The sequence below is a fragment of the Heterodontus francisci genome, chromosome 17 (genome assembly GCF_036365525.1).
Source record: "Heterodontus francisci isolate sHetFra1 chromosome 17, sHetFra1.hap1, whole genome shotgun sequence".
In the NCBI taxonomy this organism is placed as follows: domain Eukaryota; kingdom Metazoa; phylum Chordata; class Chondrichthyes; order Heterodontiformes; family Heterodontidae; genus Heterodontus; species Heterodontus francisci.
In genome coordinates, this window is record NC_090387.1 from 69,514,845 (window position 1) to 69,538,857 (window position 24,013).

General features: G+C 43.3%; 1 protein-coding gene across 1 annotated transcript in view; it reads right to left on the reverse strand.

Moving 5' to 3' along the window:
- snrkb (SNF related kinase b) overlaps nucleotides 1-24,013 on the reverse strand; it is a 128,100-nt gene that overhangs the window by 12,736 nt on the left and 91,351 nt on the right. The window contains exon 3 of the mRNA XM_068049611.1: nucleotides 21,816-21,957. Within this exon, the coding sequence (XP_067905712.1) occupies nucleotides 21,816-21,957 (142 nt within the window). The remainder of the gene's footprint in view (nucleotides 1-21,815; nucleotides 21,958-24,013) is intronic.

Here is a 24,013-nt window from a genome sequence, read left to right on the forward strand (position 1 = left end):
TGCACACAGACAGAAACCAAATAAGATGCACATCGATAACTACAGTCAAGTGATACAGTGCCAGTGGAATACTTTACTGCATTCCCACAACATTTCACTGCAGCTGTCCATGGCACCTGTCAAGTAGCAATGATAAAATTAGGAACTAAAAATGCACAACAGCTCTCTAAAATACTGACAGAAAGAAGTGTTATACTTCAGTCCTTCAGCCATAATGCTCTGATGTGCCTCAGCCCTTCAGGCAACACATGCTGTTGACAGCTCCAGAAGACTGAATTTACCTTTAGGACGTTTTTATTTACACCACGTTACACTTAACTTTCCTCTGCTTCTTTTGATCTCAGCCCTCGACTCTTTCTGAATTCTGTTTGTGGTCTCTCTTACGTTTGGAGCTGGATAGAGTGCTCACACTTAGTGCACACAGAGCCCAGCACCTAACAGGTCCAGCTGTTTCATGTATCTGGGCTGAGGTGAAAGCCCAGACTCTATACAACGCAACTTCCTCTCATTTCATCTCTAATCATTGATCGGCCATCCTCATATACAGTTTATATGCAGCACAGCCTCTAGTTAAATTATAACCTGGTAAAAGGCAACACTGGAATGACAACAGCCACATCCTTGTAAAAGCAAATGCGCTCAAATGTGTTTAAATCAATGGTAAACACTCGGTCAGCTCAGAATCCAACTATAAGGCATGACTGTGATCATTCTCTAAAGTGTTCTCGGTAAGTTTGCAATGTTGAATATTAGAGCGAATAAGAGAAATGTGTTGGACCTTATTAACATGGCTGCAGTATATTTTTGTTTCACTAGGTGTCTTTGGTAGTTCTAACTCAATTCTCCAAGACCTTCCTAGTGACATTAATAAATCTTGTGGGTGTTTGCTCGTTCCTTTACTCTTTGCTATTACAAGTGGTTCTCCTACACCCTCCATAGATGGCATTATTTATACAGAGAGGGAAGGTCTCAGGTTTGGTCTATGCTTAGTTGGCTAGTCTCAACAGAAGTGGTGAGAAAATAGTGATGCAATTGGTCTCAAGCTCCCTGGACTAGAACTGTAAGAAATCAGTGAGGACCCCAATCACTATCCAGTCACCAGTGCTGGGCAGCTGAGGCCACAGTCAGACTTGACTGAGATGCTCCCCATGGTCAAATAGTCTGCCAAGACTCAACAGTCAGCCCACACATGATGATTAGCTACTTTTCTGAAGTACTGGAGGACAACTGGTCCCTATGGAGCAGTATCCCCACAAGACTGAATGATGGATTTTTAAAAATGATCTATGAATCAGATGAAAAAAAAGCTTAATCCAAATTTTCGCTGCCCAGTTTATATAAAATAATAAAAATCATTTAGGTGGCTGCCCAAGTTTTTTTTTAATCACAACTCCCATCCATACAAGAACAGCTTTTCTCCACTATTGAATCCCCATGGGAAAGAATGTGCTGCTTCTTTGCTATCCAAGTATAGATGAGCATGTTCCTGCCTGGAAGGCTCCAGCTGGCAACCTTCTGGTTTCTGTGCCATTCGCTGCTGCCCTGCTAGGCTTCAGTGGAAAAGACCAGTTGGCAGAACTCAGTTGAGGCTGGCAGATTCAAACCCTCCCCCATCCTGCCACATTGATGATAAACTGTTCAAAAGCGAGATGTAAGAAAGCTGCAAAATAAGAAAGCAATGCCCAGCTCATAGTAGCACAAGGATAGGTTATACCCAGCCAGTCCCTACAACCACCCATAACACCTGATAAAAGCTGGTATTCCGAGAACAACTGCTGTGGTATTGTGAAATGGCTTTTAATAGTTAGTTAGTGCACTGGCTAAGAACGTGAACAGAAATATTGGAAATACTCGAAGAACAAAGTCAAAATGGTCTGAACTATTAATGATTCAGTGTTACTGTCTCAGGAGGATTAAAGCAATTAACTATCGCACCCCCTCAAAACATGTTGAGAGCAATCATCAATGAACATAGTCATTATAAGTCGAGTGAAATAAACTGAATCTTGTTCTACATATGTTTTTGACTGTATGAAATATTACTGCAGTTCTAAAAAGATATTCTTCATTATGTCTTCCAGATGTGGATTAGCAATCGTCAGTCTGCTCAGTCAATGGCTGATAAGAGGCTGTGTTCCCCAAACAGAACGTTATCATTATCTGATAAACTTACTATGCAGTGGAACCAACTAGCTCCATCATTGTCACTGTAAATGGCTGGTCTTGTTCCCCACAGGTTTCAGGTAGGCTCTGGGGAGCGTCAGAGGTGAGTGTTAGAGGAGAGAGGCAACGGGGGAAAATGTGTTGATCCAGAGCCTAGCTTCACTCCAACTTTCCAGGAGGAGAAATGAAATGGTAAAGAATGAATAGAAAGAAAGACTTGCATTTATTTGGCACCTTTCATGACTTCAGGGTGTCCCAATGTGCTTTACAGCCAAAGAAGTACTCACTGTTGTAATATAGCAAATGCAGCAGTCAATTTGTGCACAGCAAGTTCCCACTAACAGCAATGAGATAAATGACTAGATCATCTGTTTTAGCGATGTTGGTTGAGGAATAAACATTGGCCAGGACACTGGGGAGAACCCCACTGTTCATCTTTGAAATAGTTTAGTGGAATGTTTAGCATAATTTGAATCAGTTCCACACGGGAATTTAACTAAATTATGTGCTCAAGAAGCTCAGTTAAAGATGAAATGACTAAATATCTAGCTAATGAGAAAATTAGAAGCAATCAACAAGGATTTCAGAAAGACAGAGTTCCTTGAGGAGGTGACAGATATGGTGGATGGGGGGAATGTACTGGTCATGGATTTTCAGAAAGCCTTTGACAAGGCAACTCATGAGATTCCTGGAGAAGAATAGGGGTAAGGAACTAAGGGGAGCATAAAAATTGGAATTAATACCTGGTTAGAAGGTAGAAAAGAGGGTAGGAGTAAAGGGCAGTTTCCTAGAATGGTTAGAAGGGTGTAAAGGTGTCTTACAGGTTCTGTTCTACGAGGACTTCTGTCGACTGAGTGCATCTAAGATTTGGATACAGGGCTGGAGGAAGCAGTGTCCAAATTTGCAGGTGATACTAAAACAGGAGGCATGACAAACCAAAGGAAGCTTCAAGTGGATATTGATAAGATGGTGAAATACACAAAAGATGGCAGATTGAATTCAATGTCAGTAAGTGTGAGGTGGTAGACTTTGGCGAAGGAAATAAAGGTAATAATTATATGTTGAATGGAATATAAAAGCTGAAATGTAATGGTGATCCTTAGTAAGTCTTCAGTTGGAGTAGTGAATGCAGTTTTGGGCTTCAGATGATAGGAAAGAAGTTGAAGCAATAGAAAACGTACAGGGCAGATTCACTAGGATGCTGTCTGGTATTTGAAGCAGTGCAAATTAGAAAATTTGGAAATATTGCCTTTTTTTGTTAGAACAGAGGCGATTACAAAATGAAAACAGAAAATGCTGGAAATACTCAGCAGGCCTGGCAGCAGATGTGGAGAGAAAAGGTCATCAAACTGAAATGTTGGGCTGGATTTTACCAGCCTTTTGGAGATGGGCTGGGAGGTGGGAGGGTTGGTAAAATGGCAGCAGAAGGCATCAGGAGGGGAACCCAATGTCTTCCCACCACCATGCCATACTACCAGCAGAAGGCACCTCTTAAGTGCCCAAATTAGGGACACTGCCCCAGCAACATTTTGCTGGCATTGGGAGGGGCTGCCATTGCGTGGGATGACTGCAGGTAAACCCTGGCAGCCTTGCAACGGGTTCCCGTGGGGAGGTCTCCTTTATGGCCACTCCATGGCCCACAGAGGGGCTACCTGGCAGCAATGGCCACCCCTGCAGCTACAGTGACACTATGGAGGTGCCCTCTCCTTCATCTTGCAGCCTCAGCAGTGACCACTTCTAATGTTGGCGCTGCGAAGGTCGCCAAGTTGCCAACCCCCATTGGGTCAGCAGCTCTGAGGTGGGCCGCCAGTTCTGGCGGTGGCCTGTTAATTGGCCGCTGCTGGTAAAATGCTGCCCCAGGGTCCAGCTACCCACCTGAGTGGCGTAGGGCCCCACTTTCAGTCACAACAGCAGGACTTAGAGTAATTTACGGCACAGAAGGATTTCTTAGCTGCTGATAAAATTCAACCTATTAACTCTGCTTCTCTCTCCACAGATACTGTTAGACAAGCTGAGCATTTCAAGCATTCTCTGTTCTTATTTCTGATTTGCAGTGTTTGCAGTATTTGACTTTTGCAGAGGAGATGATGAGGTGATTTAATTGAAGCATCAAAATTATGAAAGAATGGGGACAGATTAGATAGAAACAGACTTTCCAGTGGTTAAGGAGTCCAGAAGAGGGGACATAGAGATAAGATTAAATATAAGAGATTTAGGACAGGGGAAGCTATTTCCCCCCAATAAAGGATCGTGAGATTGTGGAATGACCCAGCAAAAGTTGTTGACAGAAGCAGAGACCATGTCAAGAGCTAAGAAACAGCTAGATAGGTGGTTGAAGGATAAGGGGTTAAAGGGTGATGGGAACAGAGCATGGGATTGGAACCATCTCTGGTGGAGGATAAATGGTGGTGACTCAATGAGCTGAATGACCTGATTCTGTGTGGTAATTTCTAATTTCTACATAATTCTGTCTAAGTCCTGGATTTGGGTTTGAACTCACAACCTTGACTCAGTGAAAAGAGCCCCATCAACTACGCCAGGCTAACAATTAGAAGAAAGATTTCTAACTGATATTTTCACCATTTCCCAGGAGCATCTCAGCTGAGTCTAGTTAAACTCAATACAGTTGAGGTGTTGAACATGGGATAGTCCTGTACTGTAAATGGCCAATACATTAAAAAACTGAGCTAGTTGGATAACATACTATTGTGTAATCTATTAAGATCTTGAATAGAGATCAAGCTTGATTGAGGCCTAATAGTAAGACTTATTTTTATTTAAAACTTTGGCATGTATAAAACGTAATGGGAAGTTGAATGATTCCTCTGCAAAGATAAGTAATCTGCAGTTAGGTCAGCAGACCTAAAAATGCAAACATGTCTTTACCAAAGAGATTGATAACTTTACAACCCTTCCCAGTAAATTCCTGGTTGGGGCTTTTCAAAAAACAAAATAGATTGTTGAGGGTTGGGAATATGGCTCAGGCTACAGGACGTGTACTCACCACCTGAATATCAATGGGATTTTCGGACTTAACTGAGAGTGGAAGCTTCTGCAGAATGTACTGACTCTCCCTCAGTTTAGAGACTAAACTATATTCATAGTAAGGGCAAACACCAACAGGAGGCTCTATTGCATAGTCCAACATGGCAATAAAAAGGATTTAGAGTCATAGGGAGATACAGCACCGAAACAGGTCCTTTGGCCCAACGAGTCGGCGCTGACCATCAACTACCCATTTATACTAATCCTACATTAATCCCATTTTTTCCCTCTCACATCCCCACCTTCCCTCAATTCTCCTACCACCTACCTACACTAGGGGCAATTTTTACAATGGCCAATTTATCTATCACCCCGCAAGTCTTTGGCATGTGGGAGGAAACCGGAGCACCCGGAGGAAACCCATGCGGCCACAGGGAGAACTTGCAAACTCCGCACAGGCAGTACCCAGAACCGAACCCGGGTCGCTGGAGCTGTGAGGCTGCAGTGCTAGCCACTGCGCCGATTTAGTAGTGTCAGGCAAAGAGTTCGCCTGCCTAGTTACTATGAGGATCCCAATTTATATTAAATTGTGATACATTCTCAGTGGCCTGTCCAAAATATGACTACGTTAGGGAGGAAGTGGCAGACAAATTCTCAAGGACCCCTTTCCTTCCCAGTCTAGAACAGTTGTTTTCAAACCTTTCCGCACTGACCAAACATGACCTCCCAGGCACCCCTTGCACATGCCATAACTCTGTGCAGCCCAGTGTAACCTGCTATCCAAAAAGGATAAAAGGTTGTATTTTTATTCAGCAACAGAAATAACTCAGTATTAAATCAAATTCTGAAATCCAATGGCTGGCACACAGAAATCTGGCAATCTCATGGACACCCATTACCCAACTGCCTTAGTTTGAGACTCTAATGAATGAAAAACAGCAACATTGTATCCTTGACCCCAAAGTGTGCGCATGATTTTTGTTGGAGCCTTATGATGTTTGTTAAGAGCATGTGTTTCCCCACCCCAATTAAAATTCTGCAATATAAACCAGCTTCAGTAACTTTTAGACTGAGGGACAGGGCATTAAAATCTGGGATAATCCCACTTAGAACAGGACACGAAAGAGTCCAACAGGCATTACAGTCCGTTATTCATGTCTGCAGCAATGAATCTTATTTTTGTCGAATATCTTCTCATTTTCAATGCCTTCTCTCCCAAAGAGGTCATACAGCACAGAAACAATGAACAGTCTTGTACTTTCAATGTGAGAACAGTGGTCTTCTGAACAGCTTCATCGCTGCAGTGATCTGCAACAAGACTGGAATTCTGCCAAAGACTGGCATCTCATCTCTTTGAATGCTAAGCTACTGATGGACAGCACATTACGACAGAAAGATCCAAGGTGTGGCCATAAATTCTGGTGCGATTGATTGCACACCACACAGTGCCAGAGATTAGCAGATCAGACTGAAGGACAACAGCACAGAGTTGCTCTACTTCTTTTTTTCAATTCCCTGTTCATTATTGCTGCTCAGTCATAGATTCCGCTACTTATTAAGCCACTGCAGGGCTTTACCTAGACTCTCTGCAGTTTTGAAATTACATTACACCTTCAAGCTCCCAATCAGTTTTTTTTTTAAATGGGTTATTCCTATCTCATGCAATAGACCCTTTGATGCTACACTGCCAACGTTATATCAAATCCCCTGAATGCTGCAGCCATAACTGCACAGGATGTCTTACTCATCGAATGAGTAAGAGCGAATCAGTGAACCCTTTGATGTTTTTATCCTATTTCCATAATACACAAACAAAAATAGACTTTTCCATCTTTGCTATTCCTGAGAGATTTATTTTATTCACATCTAGTCAAGCTACCGTTTCAGATTACAGACATCAGTGATTCTGCTGCTTCCTAAAGTCCCTTAAAGGGTAAGCCAATTTTAAATATTCCCATCACCTAGATCAATGAACACTGGCAACATGATGGCTTCAATTCAATACATAAACTAGTATTAAACAGTTTACTTCTATATGTTACTAGGATTTAATGGCACAGTCCTTCCTAGTAAGTCACTAGAAGAACCACTTAAAATAACATAAAAACAGACAGGGAGTGATGGATTTAGAGAACACTGGCCCAGAATTGCATTAAATCTTGCAGTGAAATAGTAAGTATGGCACAATGCCGATTTTCCACATAAATGAGCAACATCCTGGTGTAGTACAAGAACAGGCGCAAGTTGTACCTGTTTTTATGCCATGCCCAGATTTCCTTTCTGCGGCCTCTGCCAAAAATCCTTATTAGCATAGCTCCATCCCCTTGCAAACTGCAGTGATAAAAATTTCCAGAATTTACACCAGTTCTGAATGGGCAGCAAATTTATGCCTAACCTTTAGGTGCCGTAGGACATGAAGTGGCAAGTGTCATGGCGAGGTGGGCAGGCATCCTGCCAGGGCTGCTGACCCCCTTCTCAGCTGCTGGATAACCAGTAGGTAACCAGTTGAGTGAAGGATTCTGTCAGGGTGCAGGACTGTGGATGGAGGGTCCTGATCAGACCCATAAACCATTACCTGGGAGTGGGAGGGATTTAGTCAAGGCTGCAGGCCAGTAGCACACAGTGGAAAGATATCAGGCTAGAACAGAAAAATAACACGAGTCAACTGACACTGTGCAGCATAGCACTATAGCACCTTAGAAATGCAAATCTTAAGCTTGACAGATAGAGAGAAAGAGAGAGAGCAACAAAGTAAAGAAAAAAAACTGAACTCAGGTTGTCCCAGAGTGCTTTACAGCCAATTAAATACTATTGAAGCCTAGTCAGCGTTGTAATATAGGGAAACACAGCAGCTCATTTACCCAAAGCAAGCTCCCACAAACAGCAATGCGATAACGACCCAGTAATTTGTTTTAGGCTGCGTTTGCTGACAACGCAACCACGAGGTGGCGCAGTACTTGCATATGCGCAAATGCAGCCTCATGCAATGAAGCATCACTGTCTGCGACGTTTTTGGGAGCTGCCAGTAGCAAAGATGGCGCTGCTCAATTTATCACAAAAAATGGAAACAAATGAAACCAAAAGGCGATTGTCGCCTCCGTGTTTCCTCCCCTCTGCTCTGCATTGCTCCCTGCTCCATCCTGCTACTAGTCCCCACTCCTGCTCCCTGCAATGGATTTTATTGATGATTATTTCTGGACACAAACTCAAATTTTAAACCACTGAGTATTTTAAAAAGAGATTTCTAACAGTTTGGAAGTTGGAATAGATAAATCCTGGGCGCTCATGTTCGGCACGATTGTGTGCGCAATTCAACAGAATCCGTGACCTCGCCACTTCTTTCCCCTCAGCTGCTCGCTCCCCGCTCCCGCCAGCTCACAGTCTCCCTCCCTTCCCTATCTTGTCACTCTCTCTCTTCTCTGCTTCCCCCCGTGCAAGGAAGAATGGCAGCCTTCGCGAACCAGAAGCAGGAGGGAGCCAAGTGGGGAGAAGTGGCGAGGCCAGGAGTGACGAGTTTTCACGCGCATGCACGAATTAGTCCTGGCAAGCCAGGTGTTCACGTAGGTTGCGGATGCGCATCACCATACTGGCAGCAAGAGTCTGTTCTGCACATGTGCGAATCTAGGAGCGCTCTGATGACGTCGGCGGGGGGGGGGGCTGCGTTGTCAGGAGTCACTTTGTTTGTTTTATTGATGTTGGTTGAGGGATAACTATTTGCTAGGACAGGAAGGTTTATATTCAAAGGCACTTCCATAGAACTATAGAAAAATTACACACAGAAGGAGACCATTCAGCCAGTCATGTTCATGGGGGCCGGAAACAAACTAGCTGAAAAATCTAATCCCATCTTCCAGCACCAGGTCCATAGCCTTGCAGGTTACAGCACTTCAGGTGCAGGTCCAGGTACCTTTTAAAAGAATTGAGGGTTTCTGTCTCCACCACCGTTCCTGGCAGTGAATTCCAGACACCCACCGCCCTCTGGGTGAAAACGTTTTTCCTCATGTCTCCTCTAATCCTTCTACCAATAACCTTAAATCTGTGCCCCCTGGTAATTGACCTCTCCGCTAGGGGAAACATGTCCTTCCTGTCTACTCTATCTAGGCCCCTCATAATTTTGTACACCTCAATTAAATCACCCCTCAACCTCCTCTGTTCTAAGGAAAACAACCCTAGCCTATTCAATCTTTCCTCATAGCTGCAACTTTCAAGTCCTGGCAACATTCTTGTAAATCTCCCCTGTACTCTCTCCAGAGCAATGATGTCCTTTCTGTAATGCGGCGACCAGAACTGTACACAATACTCCAGCTGTGGCCTAACCAGTGTTTTATACAGTTCCAGCATTACATCCCTGCTTTTGTATTCTATACCTCGGCCAATAAAGGAAAGCATTCCATATGCCTTCTTCAACACTCTATCCACCTGTCCTGCCACCTTCAGGGACCTGTGAACATACACTCCAAGGTCTCTCATTTCTTCCAGCCCTCTCAATATCCTATTAATTGTGTATTCCCTCACTTTATTTGCCCTCTCCAAATGCATTACCTCACACTTCTCCGGATTGAACTCCATCTGCCACTTTTCCGCCCAATCAACCAAACCATTGATATAATTCTGGAGTCTACAGCTATCCTCTTCACTTTCAACTACACGGACAATTTTTGTATCAGAAAATTTCCCAATCATGCCTCCCAAATCATTAATATTTACCACAAACAGCAAGGGACCCAACACTGAGCCCTGTGGAATGCCACTGGAAACGGCTTTCCATTTGCAAAAACATTCGTCAACGTCTACTCTTTCTTTCCTGTCACTGAGCCAATTTTGGATCCAACCTGCCACATTCCCCTGTATCCTATGGGCTTTCACTTTACCTAACAGTCTGCCATGCGGGACCTTGTCAAATGCCTTACTAAAATCCATGTAGACCACATCCACTGCACTACCTCATCAATCCTCCTTGTTACTTCCTCAAAAAACTCAATTAAGACATGACCTCCCCCTAACAAATCCATGTTGACTATCCCTGATTAATCCGTGCATTAATAAGTGACAGTTTATCCTGTCCCTCAGAATACTTTTTAACAATTTACCCACCATCGAGGTCAGACTGACCAGCCTATAATTATTTGGCCTATCCCTCGCACCCTTTTTAAACAATGGTACAACGTTCGCAGACCTCCAATCATCTGGTACCTCGCCTGTATCCAGTGAGGATTTGAAGATGATCCTCAGCGCATCTGCTATTTCCTCCCTGGCTTCCTTTAATAACCTGGGATGGAATCCATTTAGCCCTGGCAATTTATCCACTTTCAAGGATGTCAGACCCTCTAGTTCTTCCTCTCTCATTATGCTTATGATATCTAATATTTCACAGTCCTCCTCCTTAACTACAATGTCTGCATCATCCCTCTCCTTTGTAAAGACAGAGACAAAAAAACTCATTAAGAACCCTGGCCACATCTTCTGCATCCATGCATATGTTCCCTTGTACATCTCTGATAGGCACTACACTTTTCTTAGTTATTCTCTTGCTCTTAATGTACTGATAAAACATATTTGGGTTTTCCTTGATTTTACCTGCCAATATTTTTCATGTCCTCTCTTTGCTTTTCTAATTTCCTTTTTTACTTCACCCCTGCACTTTCTATATTCCACTAGGCTTTCTAAAGTATTAAGATTTTTGCGATCGTCATAAGCTTTCTTTTTCTGCTTTAACTTACACTGTAAGCTTTTAGATAACCGGGGGCTCTAGATTTGGCAGTACCACCCCTTATCTTTGCGGGGACATGCCTACATTGTGCCTGTAGTATCTCACTTTTTAATGCCTCCCACTGGTTTGCCACTGATTTTTCTTCAAGTAGCTGTATCCAGTCCACTTTCGCCAGGTCACTTCTCAGTTCGTAAAATCTGCCTTCCCCCAATTTAGAGCTTTTACTCCTGTTTTATCTTCATCCTTTTCCATGATTATGCTAAAACTAACTGTATTATGGTCACTATCTTCAAAATGGTCACTCACTGTTACTTCAACCACTTGCCCAGCTTCATTACCGAACACTAAATCTAGAATTGCGCCCCCTCTCGTTGGGGTGTTTAAGTGCTGGCTAAAAAAGTTCTCTTGAATGTAGTTCAAGAATTTTGTCCCCTCTGTGCCATTCACACTGTTGTATCCCAGTTGATATTGGGGTAGCTGAAATCCCCAACTATTATTGCCCTATAGTATTTGCACTCAAATATTTGCCTACATATTTGTTCTTCTATCTCCCTCTCACTATTTGGGGGGTAGTATGTAGTAGTATGGCTAGTTGTGTGGCTGTCCCTTTATTATTTCTGCACTCCACCCATATGACCTCGTTTGATGATTCATTTAGCATATCATCCCTCCTCAAAGATGTTATTGATTCCTTAACTAATAATGCTACACCCCCTCCTTTTTTATCTCCCTATCACGCCTAAAAACTCTATATCCAGGGATGTTAAGCTGCCATTTTTGCCCCTTTTTAAGCCAAGTTTCCATTATAGCAATGATATCGCACTGCCATGTGCCTATCTGCTCCTTCAGCTCATCGGCTTTATTTACTATACTCTTTGCATTTAAATAAATACTCTTTAACACTGCTACGTTCCTGTGCTTTATACTTTTTAACCTTTGCTTTTTCTGAGTTTCAGAGTCACTCGCTAATTTTCTGCCTCCTGTTCCCTGCCCTGAAATTGTCCTATTTAAAACTGTGCTCAGGTTCCCATCCCCCTGCCAATCTAGTTTAAACCATCCCCAACAGCACTAGCAAACCTTCCTGCAAGGATATTTGTCCCAGTGCTGTTCAGGTGTAGACTGTCGTCTTACAGGCCGATTTTCCCTTTCATGAAGCATTGCTCTGGTCCAGCAGCCATCCTCGATTATCAAAGTATCTTTCACTGCTTCCGAGTAGTAGTATGTCCTGCCTGTCACAGACCCTTCACATTCCAATAGATTGCAATGCTTCCCCTGTGATTCAGTTGTTGCACTTTGACACCACAAGACTTGGGAAATAGCAAGCTCTATGGCCATTGACAGCAGCACAATAGGTATCTATTGCTTCACAGATGGAGATTGACTGCTTAAGTCAACTAGGAAAGACCTAAACCTTACCCTCCCTTTGCTGGAGTGCGGAGAATCAGAAATTCATTCCTTATCTTGATGCCTCGGACAACTTGCTCCATCTCAATATCCCTTTACCAATGCCTCGGTGCGTCTGCCATTTGTTAAAAATAGCTTCCCTCCCCTGCTCCCCAAAACTGCTATAAACCAAATTATTGTCCAGGGGCAGTAAAGATTCTAGTCCTCGCACAAGGCAGAATCATGGCCTGAATACCAAGACGCTGTTTGCGAAAGACGTGCACGGCAGGAGATCAGATCTGGCATTTAATCACCCTCTCATGTGATTCACTTTAAAATCACATTCAGTGGGCTATCCGAAGGTATAAGAGCAGTTTGTTGTGAGCTCCAGGCTGCTCCAGGTCCCTTTCAAAGTGCTTTAAGTCACTCAGGCGGCAGTCTGTCAGATTAGTGAGAGTCAATTGCTGACTCAATCTCATGATCCAGCCTTTCAACTCAGCCTTCTCCCTGTACATTCATGTCAATGGTAAAAGGCACCGTCTTCATGCTGGAGTTATTTTATTTAGTTGTCACTGTGAATCATATGGATTATTGTCTCTTGGATGAGACATAAAACCAAGACCCTGTCTACTCTCTCAGGTGGACGGGAAAAATTGCATGGCACTATTTGGAGGAAGAGCAGGGGAGTTCTCCCCACTGTCCTGACCAATATTTATCCCTTAACCAACATCACGAAAAAGCAGATTATCTGGTCATTATAACATTACTGTTTGTGAGAGCTTGCTGTGTGCAAATTGGCTGCTGCATCCTACATTACTGCAGTGACTACACTTCAAATGTATTTCAATGGCTGTTAATCACTTTGAGATGTCCCAAGGTTGTGAAAGGCACTTTATAAACACAATTATTTCTTTCTTTTCCAACAGCTTTTTTTCCTCCACGGAATGCAAGTCAATGCCACTGAAACAAACTCAAGGACACGAGTCCCATTAGTCTTAGTGACAATTTATTCTCTACTCTGCAGTACACTGCAGCAAAACACTTCCATCTATTCTCTGGCTATCAACACAGGAAGCTATTGAACAGTAGGTTTGATCAATAGCGACAGGTTGCCCTTCTGCAAGCGTCTACAGTTCCTAATTGGCTACTGCCCCAAATTAGTTGCTTACTTAAGAAGGTCTGGTTCAGAGGCGAGAGGCACTGCCTGGTGTGGTGCTGAACTGGATGGACCAGGGATGTTCTAGGTGCAAGTCCCAGTCTATATCAACTTAGTTGGCCACTGTCATGAAAGCTGTAGGGAGCTACTATTGTCCCCACCTCCCCTGGTTAGGTTCCTGTTCTTGCTCCAAAGAACCCTGTGGGAACACACTTATAGGCTAACATTGGAGTAAGAACAGTGGCAGGCACAGCTGTGATGCATCCACAGTTGAATAGCACACCAGCACTCATTGCTGATGTTTAGAGACAGTGAGTGGCCGCTTGAATGAGATACCAGAGAGTAGCTGGCACTCACGGAACAGCACTCCAGGAAGGATCAGCACTTCAAGAAAGGCAATTGCCTGCCACTAATCCCTCAGATGCCGCCGAGGAAACTAAGCTACAGGGATGCAATAATTTAATGTGGAGAGTTGACTGGCATCCACAGATCAATGTCATTTACTGACAGCTATTCTTCACATCGAAGTCATTGGATACGTGAGGTCTATCCACAAACATATTGTGCAGGCACCTTTTTCTATCATTTCCCTTTTTGTTAGGACTGCATAATGCTCAATTGTTCTACTGATGTATATCCCCACAATGGCCAGAAAATGGTTAGAAACACAGCAGGACTTGGTTTCATTTTCTCTGAAATTGGAGCTCCTCTCTCAGTCAATTCCAGTTCCAATCCTCAGAGACTATTCTGGAACTTTATGATATGTGAACGGAGTTCAGTCTGTTACAGTAAATAGTCGAGAGTTTCAATTCCCATATGGAGTGATATCAATTCCTGACAGACAAGCTGCAGAGAGAGCAATCAGGCGCTTATTGTCATCTGGCATCTTTTATCAGGTGACTCCATGACTAAATAGTGTTGGATTGGGATTTCTGCAAGAGCTGCTTACCTCTGGCAGAGTGCTTTGGATTTCAAGAGAAATTATAGACTCTCAGTTTCATTATTCAATAAAAAAAACAAGTATTTTCTCCACTCCTCTCTGTTCCATTTTCTAGACAAACAGGGGAGGAGGTTGATGTGATGGAGAAGGTTTACTCCCGCAAACAACCACTAGTGTGACTCGACTGGCTTTCCTTCTGTAAAAGATATTTCTATTCAGCCACAGCCTGGCCAAGATTAGGAAGTCATGGCAATTCAGAATCTATTAAAAATATAATGATTTTAAATTGATCCCCCTCCCCCCCCCGCATCCCCACCCAAACACTACTACAGTATGGTATGAGTTAAAGGTGGTCTGCAATGGAACTGAAACTCATAATGGAATCTCTTTATTTTGGACGTATTCTGATTACGTGTTCTACAGCCTGCAGGAGACTGGGCGATTATGTATTTTTAGAACAAGACATAAAACTCCTGAAAGTTGTTGTTCAAAAATAAAGTTCATGTTGTTTTATAAAAGCCATTATTTATTAAAGCTTCAAAGAACACAGCTAAACATGTCACTTTTTCAGAGCTCAAAGTCAACTGTTCACTTGTTGCCAGGCCAGTTACCAATCCTGCAACGTGTTGGTCATCAATGTAAAGTGACACTTAGGCCCTCTCAAGGTTTATAATGGTTACCTTACTCCAAGTTTCATGTCACCTCGACTAAGATGCCTGACACACCGTTACCATGGTGACGAAACCTGTGGTCCCCACCTCACGGCTCTGTAGGCTATCAGTTGGCAGAACTGCTTGCGCAGTACACACCTTTAAGTTAGTCCACATACAGCCAATTTCCTCTGGTGTAGGCAGCACAATACAAACAGGGAATTAACCAACTTTAACTACACTACAGCCAGGGAGTACAGCAAGATCAGTCATGCGGGCTCTCTATGGCAGAGTACAAGGCAATTCCTTCCAAGGAATGGTGACAGGAGAAGAGCAGGAACAACTAGGAAAGTTGGGAAGCTCGTAGCAAAGTTAGTCCCTCCTAAAGTCTTACTTAAGTTTGACTTTGCCCTAGGTCTGCATTCTTAAATGTGTAAGAACCGAACTGATCATGAGAAAGATACATAATTTGATTCTGTTTCCCTCAGGTTGACGGTGGTTTTCCTGCACAATGCTACAGTTGTCTTCTGTAAAATAACTGAATTCCTATTAAAGTGCAGAAAAACCTGCTGTCAAAGTACGAGATTGCTCAGGTTCCTGTACCCAGCCCTCTTCTATTATTTGCCCAAAGTGAAGAGTGTTGAAAGCAATGTTCTATCGGATACGAGTAGCCCACCATGTCTCACTGCAGGAATCAGAAGACTGCTCGAGTTAGCACTGTTGCAATTGATGACAGGAAAAACATAAACAGGTGAGGTGAAAAAAAGGATCTTCAGATCTCACAGGCACAGTACAACATTTGAGAAGCTTACTTCATGTTCTGATTCCATTATGAGTTTCAGTTCCATTGCAGACCACCTTTAACTCATACCATACTGTAAAACTAAACAGAGTTCAGTCACATCACCTCAGCTCTACAGCACTCTGATAGACAGATGACTTGGGGCTGTTAAACATGTACCAGGGCCCGGACTATCATTTTACACTTTTGGGCAGTGATTTGAAGGGCCATTCTCCATTCCCCTGAGTCTGAAATGTGCCATTAACAGCAAATTGATCAGATTTCCAGGGTCTGATGCACATGTTAGCAGGCTAGTGTTTAAAACTGTTACAGTGGTGGCAACTGGCCATGACTGCACCGCCCCCATCCCCACCATCTCCCCCCACTCCATGCACCCCTCCCCCCCTCCACCCTGGCCCTCTACCCTCCATCTAAGAATACACAAGCACAACTCAACCATCATGGGACTGCAGTACCGGTAACCAAGCAACCCAGATACCCGGTACTCTGGTATCTGATGGGATTTCTATGAAATGTTAAAAATCTGTGGCTTTTGTAAACAGCCTAGCTGCCATGTCCTGTTTTTGCTGCTCAAGGAAGCAGGAGAGAGGGAAAGCTTATGAGAGCTCAGAAGCTAGACAGTACTGCGTGGCCAAGTCTGGTTAAAAGGGGGCTTAGCAGTAATTCAGCACAAATTCACCAAGACCCCAAAATATCTAAGGCCAGTTGATTATTTTTTTTTTGCCAATGCAAAGCACATCTGTGCAAACCTGGCAGCATAACTCAGGGTCAGTGATTGGTCTGTGGACCATATTTATTTTACACACGAGATGCAAGATTAACACCAAGAGATACTCTCGCACTACTTGAGCTTGACACTATGGTAAACTAAGTTTATAAAAGGTCCATCGGACCGCCCTAGAATTTTCAAATCCTATTTGCATTAGCAGACAGCCAATGCTGCGCCCTCTTAATATTTAAACTTTAACCAACATTTGAAGCAGTGGCATCAGTGGGCAGTGATGCTGCAGTCACCAGGGTAACATATGGCACCGTCGTGTCAGACCAGTACCTGTAGTATACACAATTATTAAAATTCACTATGCACTCACTGTGACTACACGATCGCAAGTGCTGTTTGTTTTTGAACAGGTGGTGTGAATTTTTCCGAGTCAGAAATGAGTATAGAATCTTCTGACAGGCACAGATAAAACTAACGAAAAATGAATATTTATAAAGCGCCTTTCAGTAAATCACAAATTGCTTTACAACCAATTACTTTAGAAATGTAATAACCATTGTAATGTAGGAAACATAGCAACCAATTTGTGCACAGTAAGCTTCCACAAACAGCAACATGATAATGACCAGATAATGTTTTTTGGTGATATTGGTTGAGGGATAAATGTGGACCAGCACACTGGAGAGAATGGTCCTGCTCCTCTTCAAATAGTGTGGGGGAATCTTTCACGTCCACCTGAGAGGGCAGACAGGTTCTCGGTTTAAAGCCTCATCTGAAAGATGGCACCTCCGACAGTGCAGCACTCCCTCAGTACTGCAAAGGAGTACCGGCTTAGATTATGTGTTCAAATTTCTGGAGTGGGCTTGAACATATAACTTTCTAAATCAGAGACAAGAGTGCTACCACTGAGCCAAAGCTGACACCTTAGGAATATAACACACCATCACAGACTGGAGACAAGTCTCAATTTTCTAGAGAGGTGATGATTACTTTACGGTTTTGAGAGCAGGTTCAGAAATGGGGCAAGAATTGAAGGCGTGGGGAAGGCTGGAGTAGCTGAATATTAGCTACCCTCATCTACACATCTAAGCATGAAGTAATCAATCACTATTTCCATATTTTTAAAAATTCGTTCTTGGGATGTGAGCGTTGCTGGCAAGGCCTGTATTTATTGCCCATCCCTAATTGCCCTTGAGCAGGTGATGGTGAGCTGCCTTGCTAGGGCATTTCAGAGGGCAGTTAAAAGTCAACCACATTGATGTAGGTCTGGAGTCACATGTCAGCCAGACCAGGTAAGGACAGCAGATTTCCTCCCCTGAAGGACATTAGTGAACCAGATGGGTTTTTATTACAATCGAATGGTTTCATAATCATTATTAACGAGACTAGCTTTTTGGTCCTGATTTATTAATTAATTGAATTTAAATTCCTCCAAATGCCATGGTGGTATTTTGAACTCATGTCTCCACAGCATTAGCCCATGCCTCTGAATTAGCAGTCCAGTAACATTACCACTTTGCTACCGTCCCCCAATATTTCAAAGCGGACTTCAGCATGTGTAATGGGGAGATTATAAAAAAAAGTGGACAACGAACCCTTGGATACACTGAGCTCTTGGATACACTGAGCTCTTGGATACACTGAGCTCCAGCAATCTCGCATTAACAGTTGGAACTGCAGCCAAGTAATAACTACAATGAAAATTTTAACGTACAACTGCACTTTAGATTTGTCTCTCCTTTTAGAGGGTCAGGGGTGGCTCATCAGCCCACGCATTATTCTAATCAATTGCCGGGTTAAGTTATTTGAACTAACCTGCTAAAATTAGCAAGGATGAACGCACTCCGTGAAACAAGTCACGGTTGTCATGGGAACAGTGTAGCAATGTTTCCAGGCATTTACCGACTGTTTCTGAATACTCAAATCATGCTGGGAGCGAGGCTGCAGAATCACATGGGCTTGGCAGCATCCCTAATAACTCCTCTTTAAAAGTCTCCAGCTGGACATAATTGACAATATTAGGATCTAATGCAGTGTAATGAGCTTCTACCATGTCAATGCCAAGTGTGTTGTAGGCTGGGTTTCATCCGCCTTCCCTCACCCACCCCCATTTTGATGGTTTATATGAGTTTTATCTTACAATTCAATCCAGCAGTTGGTTTCCATTATGCTATTTAAGGACTTTGACCCAATCATGCACGCATAGAAGGGCCTGCGAAATAGAATGTGATGAGTCTGCCAACGTTAAAGGGGCACTGTCGTCTGAATTCTGCATGGCAAGAGAGGCCTTGCACCAGGTTTGTATATAACATAGCATGCACAATGTCACCATCAGAACATTAATCAAAAGTGCCTCAATAATTTATGTCACATCATTACACCTGACTTCCTATATGATGAGTCCTGAAGGTACGAATGTTAGACTAGAGGAAGTAGGCAGTAAAACAGGCGTAAAGAAAAGCCAGTCCTGTGAAGAATAATTTTAGAAACAAAATAACGCTTTCATAAATTGGCAAAACGTCTCCACTATAGGCAAGTGCCACTTGGATTTTATACAAAATTTGGTTCATTTTGGCCTAGCTCATTTTGGAGCTGCTGCAAAGCAAAAAAAACCTGACAAAGACGGAATCTCTGTCTGTTTGTGTTGGTGTTTTGAGCAAGTCGAGGACCTGGCGTGACAGAATCACTCAGTTGTGCAAAATGGTTTCGGACTATTTGGCTCAGCACAGCTGATTCTGAAGAGGTCCCATTGATTCGAAATGAGACTGAGAAACAGCCAAAATGAAAGAATCGATGGAGGTGAAATGGACCAAGCAAACATGTAGGGTTGCCAACTCTGCTTGGATGTATTCCTGGAGGTCTCATCACAAGACTTCCCAACTCCAACAGCCCAGTCAAGAAACCTTTTATTTTCCATCTCCAATAGTTTTATAACTATGTAACAATAGGAAGTGAAAAAAAAACATTTTTTCGAATGCTCCTTAGATTTTCCTCCCGGACTGCTTACAGTAGTGTCCAGGAGATTAATTCTTAATTCCTGGAGACTCTGGGCCAATCCTGAAATGGTCGGCAGCCCCAGTGAGTCAGCGTAACAACGCCTCTTGTAGCTTAGCACACATTTAAAATACTTAACTGGGTTTTATATTTTACAACTTTGTTTTATTAATAATGAATTAACAAAATATTTCTTCCCAACGAAAAATCAATATGCAATGGTGGAACTAGCATAAATCTTCAGCTGCTTCAACAACGACCTTCCGTCCATCATAAGGTCAGAAATGGGGATGTTTGCTGATTATTCCAGTGTGCTGTTACATTTGCAATTCCTCAGATACTGAAGCAGTCCATACCCGCATGGAGCAAGACCTGGACAGCATTCAGGCCTGGGCTGATAAGTGGCAAGGAACATTCATGTCACTCAAATGCCAGGCAATGACCATCTCTAACAAGAGAGAATCTAACCATCCCCCCCTGACATTCAACGGGATTACTGTCACTGAATCCCCAACTATCAATATCCTGCAGGGTTACCATTGACCAGAAATCTAACTGGACCAGCCATAAATACTTCAAGAGCAGGTCAGAGGCAGGGAATTCTGTGGCAAGTAACTTACATCCTGACTTCCCAAAGCCTTTCCATCATCTACAAGGCACAATTCAGGAGCATGATGGAATACTGTCAACTTGCCTGAATGAGTACAGGTCTAACAACACTCAAGAAGCTCAACACCGTCCAGGACAAAGCAGCCTCCTTGATCGGTACCCCATCCACCACATTAAACATTCACATCCTCCACCAACAGCGCAGAGGGGATTCACCAGGATGTTGCCTGGGCTGGAGCATTTCAACTATGAAGAGAGACTGAAAAGGCTAGGGTTGTTTTCCTTAGAGAAGCGAAGGCTGAGGGGGGACATGATTGAGGTATACAAAATTATGAGGGGAATTGATAGGTTAGACAGGAAGAGACTTTTTCCCGTAGCGGAGGGGACAATAACCAGGGGGCATAGATTTAAGGTAAGGGGAAGGAGGTTTAGAGGGGATTTGAGGAAAAATTTTCACCCAGCGGGTGGTTGGAATCTGGAACGCACTGCCTGAAGGGGTGGTAGAGGCAGGAACCCTCACAACATTTAAGAAGTATTTAGATGAGCACCTGAAATGTCATAGCATACAAGGCTATGGGCCAAGTGCTGGTTAATGGGAATAGAATAGTTAGATGCTTGATGGCCAGCACAGACACGATGGGCCGAAGGGCCTGTTTCTGTGCAGTATAACTCTATGACTCTAACTTCCCACACCTCCTTCGACAGCACCTTCCAAACCTACGATCTCTTCTACCTAGAAGGATAAGGGCAGCAGACACATGGGAGCACCACCGCCTGCAAGTTCCCCTCCAAGTTACACACAATCCTGACTTGGAAATATATTGCCCTTCCTTCACTGTCATTGGGTTAAAATCGTGAAACTTTCTCCCTAACAGTACTGTGGGAGTATCTTCACCACACAGACTGCAGTGGTTCAAGACCTCCACCCTCTCAAGGGCAAATAGGGATATTGGCTTAGCCAGCGACGCCCACGTCAGTGACTGAATGAATCAATAAAAACATAATGCTAGGCCAGTGTAATATGGCATCAAATGATGTAGTCTCTGGTGAAGAACATGGATTTTTGTTACACAATACATACAGCTAGTTGGCCAGGGGTAGGGTTCGGCCCACCTAGACAGGAGATGGTGAATAATCTTTCAGCCAACAACCACATTTATGTAGTAGATATCTAACCTTTACACATAATTTTGTAATTTTTTTGAAAACAAATCCTGCCATTTACATGTCGGGCTGATGCAACCATAAAGAGGCTCTAGTGACCTGTAGGACAATGTGATGTAATGGGGGCCTGCACCTGTGATTGTCCACATGGCAAGTCATCACACCCTGGTTGCACTGTATGGAAACCAGACACTCTCCACAGGAATCGTGTGGGAGACAAAAATCAGAAAAAAAAGAGTCACTTTGGGCCAGAGGGCAGTCATTGGCAGTGCAGGATGCACCAGCAGATTGCACTGCCCCAGCATTTACACCCAGGAGGGGTAGTACATGACATTGGGTAAAGATCCAAGACAAAGGTAGTGCAGCTTCCAGGCACTGTGATTATAAGCTGCAATGGTTGTTTGGGTGCTACCATCCTTCTGTGAGAAAGTAGCCATTTAATTACATGGCAAGTGACCAAAATGGTCCGAGTAAAGCAGGACCAGTACTAAACTGAGTTAACATTGTATGCACAGTCCAGGAGGAGCATAGTACTTACTTCCTACAATCGACGGAGATGTGCTGTGGAACTGTGTAGCGACAGTCCATGATCATGGTGAGGGTCTCACTGTCATTGACCTCATGGAAAGGTGGGTATCCACATACCAGCATATACAGGATCACTCCCAGGCTCCAGATATCTAGGACAGAGCAAAAAAGTGACAGTCACCGTCAGAATCACGTTTGTTAACAATTGTGCAAATTTCAAAAATAACCTTTCTACAGATATTTTGATTTTATGAAATGAATTGTTAGGCTGAAATAAATGCTTGCTTATGTCCTAAATCACACAATGATATTTTGTCACACCATAAATGCCTTCTATAGTACTTTTCTATGTATTAAGAAATACTTTGTGGACTATCAGTTTTGCAGTGTGTTTACAGTGCACAGTCTGTCTCAGGTGTTGGGACTTAGAACAAATCTTGTCAATGGACGTTACTGTATCTAGTCTGTGCCTGCACTATCAAAGGAGGAACTTACAGCGCTTAAACATAACGTTGGCAAAGCTGACTAATCTGTCTGGGGCCTGACACAGCTCATTAAAGCATGTACTTTTTAATAGCAAAACTAGGTGGGGCATCCAGTCAAAGTCAGTGCCTGGTAAGGTAGGGACTCTACAGTGTTGATTTTAACCTGGAAGTAGCAGGTACAGGGCCCAGAATAGGCAGCAATCTGCCCAGTCCCTTGGAGCAAGAGACCTAGGCAATTTTAACATTGCCCATAACATTTTCCCCTCTAGTTAAAAGCAGCTTTTGTTTGGGGAGGTTTCTACAGCAGGCTAGGATGCAAATGGATTATAAAATTAGGTACATTCTTAAACACACTTTAGATGAGCTGTTGTCCTGTTGGTAAATTGTCTATTACTGTGGAGTGGTCAACCAAAAATAAGCACCTTGGAATGCTGTGTAGTCAATAATGCTGCAATCTACTTGAAAAGTGATCTTCCGGTATCCTCAGTGGTTACATCGTAAAAAGTGTTAATGCTTTTTTGTGAGCGAAATGATCCTATTAGCACACAATGCAGAACATGGCTGGCCCACAGTGGCTCTACTCAGCTAAGGCACAACATTTTAATTTGCACGTCAGCAAAAATCAATATAAATAATAACATGCCATCAGGCCAGGATAAAAAGGCCAACCCAGTGCCATGGTTACAAAAAGAAAGTCCCAATTTCATTGTCTGGAGTATATAGCATGACAGAGAATGAGAAAACTCTGGTGTTTCACAATTTATGAAGGTGAAACTTTTGGATACTGAGTGCAGGACAGGAACTGAGTCCATGACATCAGGCCCACCATCCCTCAGACACCGAGGTGCCAAAATCAGCCACCTTGCTGTAGGAGCGCAATTAGTAGAAGCCAGATATTGCCCCACAGGGAAAAATTCAGACTGCAATCCTAGTGTTGCTTCACAGCAATAAGACAACAATTGGTGTCTGGCCCCAGTGACAAAACAGGAAGGGGTTTAAAACACTAACAAAACTTTATGCCTTTATTGCTAGGGGGTTAGAGTTGAAAAATATGCAAGTCTTTTTCAACAGTACAAGGTCCTGGTGAGGCCACACCTGGAGTACTGCATACAGTTTTGGTCCCCGTATTTAAGGAAGGATATACTAGCATTGGAGGCAGTTCAGAAAAGGTTCACTAGGCTGATTCCTGGGATGAAGGGGTAGTCTTATCAAGAATGGCTAAACAGGTTAGGCAGGCTCGAAGGGCTGAATAGCCTACTGGTGCTCCTATTTCTTACGTTAGCTTATGTTGGCCATTATTGCAAGGGGGTGAAATACAAGAGCATGGAAGTCTTGCTACAGTTGTACAAGGCTTTGGTGAGACCACACCTGGAACACTGTGTACAGCTTTGGACTCCCAAGGAAGGATATACTTACCTTAGAGGCAGTGCAACAACGATTCATTAGACTGATTCTTGGGATGAGAGTGTTGTTCTATGAGGAGAGATTGAGTAGAATGGGCCTATACTTTCAATAGCATAGTAGAATGAGAATTGATCTCATTGAAACATAAGATTCTGAGGGGGCTTGACAGGGTAGATGCTGAGTGACTGTTCCCCCTGACTGGAGGGCCTAGAAGTAGGATCATAGTCTCAAGATAAGGGGTCCACCATTTAGGACTGGGAGGATGACAAATTTCTTCATTTAGAGGGCTGTGAATCTTTGGAATTCTCTACCCCAAAGA